The following is an 8,364-nucleotide window of genomic DNA, read 5'->3' as shown; positions in this document are numbered from 1 at the left end:
GCAACCTCCAACTCTTGGGCTGAAACAATCCTCTTGCCTCATTTTTTTCTATTTTTAGCAGAGATGGGGTCTCGCTTTTGTCCTCAGGCTGGTGTCAAACCTGTGAGCCACCTCGCCCTGCCTTTTTGCTATTTATTACGAGTAGTTTTGCAATGGACAGGGGAGTGTAGATCTCTTCAACAAACTGATTTTCAAATATTTTGGGTAAATACCCAGAAGTTGGTTTGATTTTTGTCCCTGTGGGTGATAGGACATCATGGAAGTTGGGGTTTGCAAAGTTAGCTTAATTAAAATAAGTAATATGTATTAGAACTTGGATTACTTAACCTCCATCTGTAGTTTTCATGTATTCTCTTTAGTTACAGTTTTAAAAAGCATATTGTTATTTTTTGTTTTATAGATGGAACCGTCCCAAAATGTCCCTTGCCCAGAAGAAAGATCGGGTAGCTCAAAAGAAGGCAAGCTTCCTTAGAGCTCAGGAGCGGGCTGCTGAAAGCTAAACCAACCAATTTTATATGAATATTTCTTGATTTAAAACAATAAACTTATTCATTAAGCAACTTTCTGTATTAAGTTCTTAGTGTTGTGAAACTGTAGGAAATGTCCTAAACTATTTTATAAAGGCAAAGGAGTTGGCAGGTTTTATCCTCAAGGAAAATAAGTAAAGCTTTTCCAGAAAAAGTTACCTTGTATGTATCCAACACAGTTCACAAATACCTGAGCTGCTGTTTTCCCTGACAGGAGGTTTTACTCCTCACACTGTAAGATGTGCAACTCTCCTTAAATATCTGGCAAGCAACAGACCAGCCATCACTAGGAGATACTTCTTCCATCCATTTATTATAATCAGATGATCAGTGGGAAGAGAAAGTACCTTCAAAGTGTACAATCCTAAATAAAGCAAATTGGTGTTGATCCATGGCTTTAAGTTTTGAGATCGCTATCTGGTGAAGTTCAATTAACACCCTCACTTTAACCAGGTGAAATCTGAGCAGAAAATTCTGGAGTTTTTCTCCTAAAGGTGGTAGTTCATTTTACAGTTTCATTTATGCTGAAAGGTTGTGTGCCACATCTATATTTGAAAATGACATGAAAGAGGGCTTGGCGCCTGTGGCTCAAGTGGCTAAGGCGCCAACCACATACACCTGAGCTGGCGGGTTCAAATCCAGCCTGGCCCGCCAAACAACAATGACGGCTGCAACCAAAAAATAGCCGGGCATTGTGGCGGGCGCCTGTGGCCCCAGCTACTTGGGAGGCTGAGGCAGGAGACTCGCTTGATCCCAGGAGTTGGAGGTTGCTGTGAGCTGTGATGCCACAGCACTCTACCCAGGGGGATAGCTTGAGGCTCGTTGTCTCAAAAAAAAAAAAAAGAAAAGAAACAACTTTTGGCCCACAGGAATAACTGATAAAAGTGGGAAATTATTACTGAAGTTTTTTTTTTTTTTGAGACTGAGCCTCACTTTATTGCACTCAGTGGAGTGCCATGTATCATAGCTCACAGCAACTTCAAACTCTTGGGCTTAAGTGATCCTCTTGTCTCAGCCTCCCAAGTAGCTGGGACTATAGGTGCTCACCACAACATCCAGCTGTTACTAGAGATAGGGTCTCGCTCTGCCTCAGGCTGGTCTAGAACCTTTGTGAGCTCAGCCAGTCCACCTGCCTCGGCCTCCCAGAGTGCTAGGATTACAGGCATGACCAACTGTGCTCCGCCTAAAAAAGTCTTCAGTGATTTTAATCTTGTTCTTAATGTTTCTATTTTCCATGTAATCCAAATTCAGGAGATGTGGATCTGGATTGGGTCCTTAGGATATCAGTTTTGTTGGCTGATTGATACTCAGATGGACCCTTTGAATCTTTCTTTTTTTTTTTTTGAGACAGAGCCTCAAGCTGTCACCCTGGGTAGAGTGCTGTAACATCACAGGTCACAGCAACCTCCAACTCCTGGGCTCAAGCGAGTCTCCTGCCTCCGCCTCCCAAGTAGCTGGGATCACAGGCGCCTGCCCCAAGGCTTGGCTATTTTTTGGTTGCAACCATCATTGGTGGGCCAGGGCTGGATTCAAACCTGCCAGGTCAGGTGAATGTGGCTGGCGCCTTAGCCACTTGAGCCACAGGTGTCAAGCCGACCCTTTGAATCTTTAGGGGTAGTGGAAAGTTAAGTTTCAACCACTAAAATTGCTATTGCATATTGTCTTAGAACATTCTGAAGTTCAACATTTTGATATCTCAAGTTACTAAGTCTGTAATTCAATAAGCCATGCTGTTACCCCAACATCTATTTATAAAGAAGTAATTTTAATTAGCCTGCTTTGCAGTCTTAATTTGTTAATGTGCAAACTTTACCATGCTAAGACATTAGTAAATTTATAAATTTTCTTTAAACAGCAGCTTCATTGCAAACACAATGTTTCCAGCAATGGTATTTTGGGTAATGTAAAGTCTAAAAAATCACTCTCACTGTTGATGTTTATGGAATGAGACTTTTCACAGCATTTTAAGTCATTAGTGAAAATACGTGTAATTACACCGTGAATGTATTTGGGAAAGGTCAGGGCTTCTAACAGGGCAGGAATGAGATCTTTAAGAACTGTAGGTTCTGCACCTCTTGCCATTACTTCCGCAATCATGTATACTTAAGTTGATAGCTTCTCAGGAACAGAGGAAGGGAGTTTTGTATAACTGGCAGGGATGTGACTCTGAAGTCATTTTTTAAAATGTTCAAATTGTTCTTTAAAAGTGGTAAGTTTCTTAAAATGGCAACAATGTCCATATGAACTAGGAGTCATTTGTGTAGGAAATTTTCTTCCATAATAATGTTTTTAGGTTATTTAGTATCAAAGAATGTTCCATTTCCATTTGATTTGCTGTGACTTTGAGAGCAATACAAGAATAAAGCTGCTTTTCTAATTCTTCACGAATTTCGCTTGGAGCACCACGCAGTAGGTAGTCTTTCAGTAACTGACAAGCTTTTGCCAGGTTTGGTTGTATCACTTCTGAAGTACACTTCATCGTACTCTGGTCACAGCTAGTTCTGCAATCTGTGCCGTAGACACAGTCCAAATCAGACTCACAGTGACGATCTTTAATAAGTTCTTTCAGGTTTCTCTCTGGCACAATTTTTCTCATATCCACCATTTTCAAATCGTACTTATCATTATATCCTAGGTTTTTGGCACTAGTGTCACACATGAGGAAATTCCCATAGGGGCCATGGAAAACATCTTCGACAAATTCTAGAAGTCCTATGGCTATTTTAGCTTTTCTAGGCCATGATGGTGTGAACAACTGATCCATGCTTCTTCTGAACCCAGATGGAATAAAAAGTTCAATGACCCATGGAAGGCTTATTCCATATAGAGAGGTATATTCAACACTTTCCATCACATAGAGATCACCACAGAATCCCATTAATTTGGGGGTATGTTCTTTATCTTGAAGTATCACCATGAGAAGAAATTCATTTAGCTGAAGAAGTGCCCATGCTGACTTGGCTTCTCCCAAGGAAACCTGGCCATCTTTGTCTCCATCTGCCACTGTCAAGATGAGGTTAACCAGTTCAGAGAGGTTTCCTTGGTCACCCAACTTTGCCTGTCAAGGTAAGAATTTCACTAATTTATACAAAAGGAATGAATAACAAGTTTACCTATGTATAATAACATACCAAGTTCCTTTATGGGCATTACTACTATGCTAGGAATGAATGATCTTGCTACTGAATTCCCATAAAGGACCTAACGTAGTATCTCCAAATATTAGTGAAACTAATTAGAACTGTGTTTTGTAAATCATGTAAAACCATCTTTAAGATAATTTGTTTATTAAATAAATGGCCACTCTTAACTCTCCTATATCTTTCAAACCCTTGGTTATCATTAATAAACATAATAATTCTTTTTCATTCATACATTTAACTTCCAAAAATGCACTGTAATGTGCTTACATCAAAGTTACAATAAGGGTCGATAGAAAATTATTTTCTCCTATTTTGTATTTATTATGTTAACAGAATTATTTTCTTCAAGTAGTATTGTTCAAATAATGGAGCATTTTCTGGCCAGGCGTGGTGGCTCATGCTTGTAATCCTAGCACTTGGGATGCCGAGGCGAGTGGATTGCCTGAGCTCATGAGTTTGAGACCAGCCTGAGCCAGAATAAGACCCTCTCTCTAAAAATAGCCAGACATTGTGGCGGGCACCTGTAGTCTCAGCTACTCTGGAGACTGAGGCAGGAGAATCACTTGAGTCTGGGACTACAGGAGCCTGCCATAACACCCGGCTATTTTTGGTTGCAGTTGTCATGGTCGTTTAGCAGGCCCAGGCCAGGCTTGAACCTGCCAGCTTCTGTGTATGTGGCTGGCGCCCTACTCACTGAGCTATGGGTGCTGAGCTGTATTTTATTTTTTTTCTTTTCTTTAAATCACTTCCTCAGGATGGAGTCCCTGATGGAGGTCAGAGGACATCAACACATTAAGGGTTTATGATGAGGTTTTACTTCATTCTAGCAACAAGTGTGTAGACAGACCTACCTTAAACAGACTGTACACCATTTCTTTGAATTTCTGTACGGTAGTCCCCCTGGTTGGCTTATCAAAGAGCACTATTTCTTTTCTTGGTTCCAATTCAGTTCCAAAATCAAGATGAAGTGCTTGTTCCATCTGACATTTCACAACACCTGGTAGATTATCCCAAATCCCTAAATACATCTATGCGAGGAAGAACAAGTAATCTATTATACTGAGTAGAAAACACTAAAAAAAGCAAAAACACTCTATTTTTAGGGTCCTCCTCTCCTAAAAATTGCAAAAAAAACACAAACAAGCATTAGAACATTGAGATGGAACTGTACTTTATTTTTGAACTGAAAATTTGAAATCATACTCCAAAGCTTTTTTTCCTTAACCTAATTTTTTTTTTTTTTTTTTAGAGACAGAGTCTTACTTTGTCGCCCTCAGTGTAGTGCAGTGGTATAACAGCTCACAGCAACCTCCAACTCTTGGGCTTAAATGATTCTCTTGCCTTAGCCTCCTAAGTACCTTGGGACTACAGGCACCTGCTACAACACCCAGCTATTTTTTTGTTGCAGTTTGGCCAGGGCCAGGTCTGAACCCACCACCCTGGGAATATGGGGCCAGTGCGCTACTCACTGAGCCACAGGGGCCTCCCTTAAACTAATTTTTTTAAGTTACAAGAGCAGTGCTGCCTGAGGATATATTTTAACAAGTCAAATGAGAAGGATGTAAGGTAAAAGCAAAGTTCCTATATATTCCATTTCCCTAATCCCATTTCCTCACTAATAAGTATCTAGCTATTTAGCAAACTAATATTATATAGTGTTTAATAAGTCCTATGGTTTGCTAATTTTTTTTTTTTTTTTGAGACAGAGTTATGTTTTTTACCCTCGGTAGAGTGCTGTGGCATTGGAGCACACAGCAACCTCAAATTCCTGGGCTCAAGTGATCTTCTTCCCTCAGTTTCTCATTTTTAGTGGAGATGGAGTCTCACTCTTGCTCAGGCTGGTCTCGAACTCCTGAGATCAAGCAATCTGCCTGCCTTGGCTTCCCAGAGTGCTAGGATTATAGGTGTGAGGCACTGCGTCTGGCGTGCTAATTTATTTTATTACTTTAATCCCTGTACCAACCCTGGAGGTAGGTACTATTATTATCGTCATTTCACACTGAAGCAGAGACATGAAGTAACATGCTGGAAAGAACTCATGGCCTTAGCCATCAGGTAGGCTCCTCCTCTCACTTCTACATAAAAATCAAATAGGATCATGTTAATGAATAATATTAATCCAAACAAAGCAGATTATGTCAAGGCTTTCAAATACATTTCCAATTCAATTAGAATAAAGTCCAAAGTCCTTTTTGCTGCTTGTTAGGCTCCCTTTGAGCTGGCCTCGCGAACTTCACCAAGTTGATCTTGTACCACTTACTCCCTGGTTCCTAAGTTCCAGCTATGCCAGTCTTTCTGTTCTTTGAACCTACCACGCTAGTACCTGTTTCATGACCTGCTTTACTTGTGGTTCTGCCTTGAATGTCCTCTCTCAGCTCCCCAGCTGGCTCCTTCACTCTATGCAAGTCTCAGATCAGATGTTGCCCTAACTCTTTTTTTTTTTTTTTTTTTTTTAAGAGACAGAGTCTCATTTTGTCACCCTCAGTAGAGTGCTATGGTGTCAGAGCTTACAGCAACCTCCAGCTCTTGGGTTTAGGTAATTCTCTTGCCTCAGTCTCCCGAGTAGCTGGGACTACAGGTGTCTGCCACAATGCCCAGCTATTTTTTTTGTTTGGCCAGGGTCAGGTTCGAACCTGCCACCCTGGGTATATGGGGTCAGCATCCAACTCACTGAGCCACAGGTGCTGCCCCCATAACTCCTATGTAAAATAGATTCTCTTCCACCTGCAGGTCACCCATTACCCTGTTTTATTATCCTCATATGTTTTAGCACTGTCTGGAATTATCAAATTTATTTATTTATCAACTCTTTTTTTTTTTTTTTTGAGACAGAGTCTCATTATGTTGCCCTCGGTAGAACGCTGTGGTGTCACAGCTCACAGCAACCTCAATCTCTTGGGCTTAAGTGATTCTCTTGCCTTAGGCTCCCAAGTAGCTGGGACTACAGATGTCTGCCACAACACCTGGCTATTTTCTTGTTGCAGTTGTCGTTGTTTAGCTGGCCCTGACCACGCTGGAACCTGCCAGCCTTGGTGCATATGGCTGGTGCCTTAACCACTGTGCCGCGGGTGCTGAGCCTGTCTTATTATTACCTGTCCTCTCTCACATTAGAACATAAGGCACACAACATAGGCCAGAGGTTTTATGTAGTATCTGTCCCATTGCCCATGCTCTCTTGATGCCTCCAACATGGCCTGGCCTGCAGCAGACATTCTCATACTTTGGACTCTGTTTCAGAAATCCTCACAAACATGATTAGTATTGTCAACTTAAACATTATTTTAAATCTCTGTAAGAATAATGCCCATTCATATTGGAAAATAAGGAAATGATCAGATGAACATACAAATGCAATTTTCCACCGCCCAAGAATGTTTTGTTGTATTTTCTGCTAATCCAATAATATCCCAGTGTTTTACTTCTTTGAAAGATGAGATAGAAATTTTTTTTATTTGGTTTATCTGTTGTTTGTAGTTCTTTTGTGATTTAGCTCATCCTGTCCTCTGCCTGTGCTTGTAGATTAATTCCTTACTCAGGTATGAACTCATATGTTATCTCAGAAAGGTCTGGTCTGATCCCCTCCTCTTACGCACATCTCTACCATCACTGACCCTGCAGTTCTCTACCGGTTTCCCCTGGGTGTCTATCTCTTATGTAGAACAAACATATTCTATAATTATTTTATTTATTTGCCTATCAACTGTGCCTCCTATCCCTCTAGGATAATGTAAAGTCCATGAGGAAAGTTATCTTGTTAATCAACATTGTATTCCTAGTAACTAAAATCAAAGCATACAAAACTGAAACACATATAATGTCCCAAACTCTGGTTCAAAAATTATTTTAACAATGCCTTTAAGTTAAGGTGAAATTAGAGTATGTTGTAATTCTCGAACGTTTACTTATGATGTCCGTACCTGATTGTTGGGCTTGGTGGATAAGCATTTTCCAAAGTAAAGAGTTTCGGTAACACAAAGGCTATTACATGCAGGCCCATCAATAACTCCAGTCTTGTACTTGTCACACTAAAAAACCAGAAAATAAAAAAGTAGTTAACAGAAAAGGTCATAAGAAGAAACATAAGAAAGATCCATAAAGAAATATGTGTCCTTTAAGAAAAGTTCTATAATGAAAAGAACTCAGGCTTTGGAGTCAGACAGACCTGAATTTGAATCCAGTTCTGTTACTTACCAGCTCTGTGATGATGACAGAGCTTGTTGCTACTGGGGTGTGCAAAGAAGTTTGAAACTATTTTTCCACTTAACACGGTCTGAGGTGCTATGGTCCCTAGAGGTACTCTGTTTTAAAATGGCTGAATAAAGTTTAAAATAACAAAATAGGGAGGCGCCTGTGGCTCAAAGGAGTAAGGCGCCAGCCCCATATGCCAGAGGTGGTGGGTTCAAACATAGCCCCAGCCAAAAAATGCAATAAATAAATAAATAAACAAAAAGTAACAAGTATTAAAAAAAAATAACAAAATAATTTAAAATAACAAAATCAAGCTACCTCTGCCATCTTGTCATTCTTGGGATCACCCAAAGAACAAGAAAATAAGGCCCAAAATCCCATAAACTCTTTGATAAAATTAAGGTACTGGTGTTACTCTAGGCCCAAGAAATGAGGAGGACCTGTCAAAATCATGAAGCTTCCACCAGAGCCCAGAGATATGCTGGGTTTTTTTTTTTTTTTTTTTT

General features: G+C 40.2%; 2 protein-coding genes across 2 annotated transcripts in view; one reads left to right on the top strand and one right to left on the bottom strand.

The window, feature by feature from the left end:
- RPL5 (ribosomal protein L5) overlaps nt 1-562 on the top strand; it is a 13,798-nt gene extending 13,236 nt beyond the window's left edge. Inside the window, exon 8 of the mRNA XM_012801618.2 lies at nt 401-562. Within this exon, the coding sequence (XP_012657072.1) occupies nt 401-500 (100 nt within the window). The 3' untranslated portion in view covers nt 501-562. The remainder of the gene's footprint in view (nt 1-400) is intronic.
- Nucleotides 563-2,489: 1,927 nt separating this feature from the next.
- FAM69A (family with sequence similarity 69 member A) overlaps nt 2,490-8,364 on the bottom strand; it is a 111,892-nt gene continuing 106,017 nt past the window's right edge. The window contains exons 3-5 of the mRNA XM_003784152.3: nt 7,588-7,695; nt 4,522-4,698; nt 2,490-3,585 (exon numbers count right to left, since the gene is read on the bottom strand). Of these exons, the coding sequence (XP_003784200.1) occupies nt 2,773-3,585; nt 4,522-4,698; nt 7,588-7,695 (1,098 nt within the window). The 3' untranslated portion in view covers nt 2,490-2,772. The remainder of the gene's footprint in view (nt 3,586-4,521; nt 4,699-7,587; nt 7,696-8,364) is intronic.

The sequence above is a fragment of the Otolemur garnettii genome, unplaced genomic scaffold (assembly GCF_000181295.1).
Source record: "Otolemur garnettii isolate 467f Iridium unplaced genomic scaffold, OtoGar3 scaffold00010, whole genome shotgun sequence".
Taxonomy (NCBI): Eukaryota; Metazoa; Chordata; class Mammalia; order Primates; family Galagidae; genus Otolemur; species Otolemur garnettii.
Note: the sequence above shows the minus strand (reverse complement) of the source record. Positions and strands in the feature narration are given on the sequence as shown.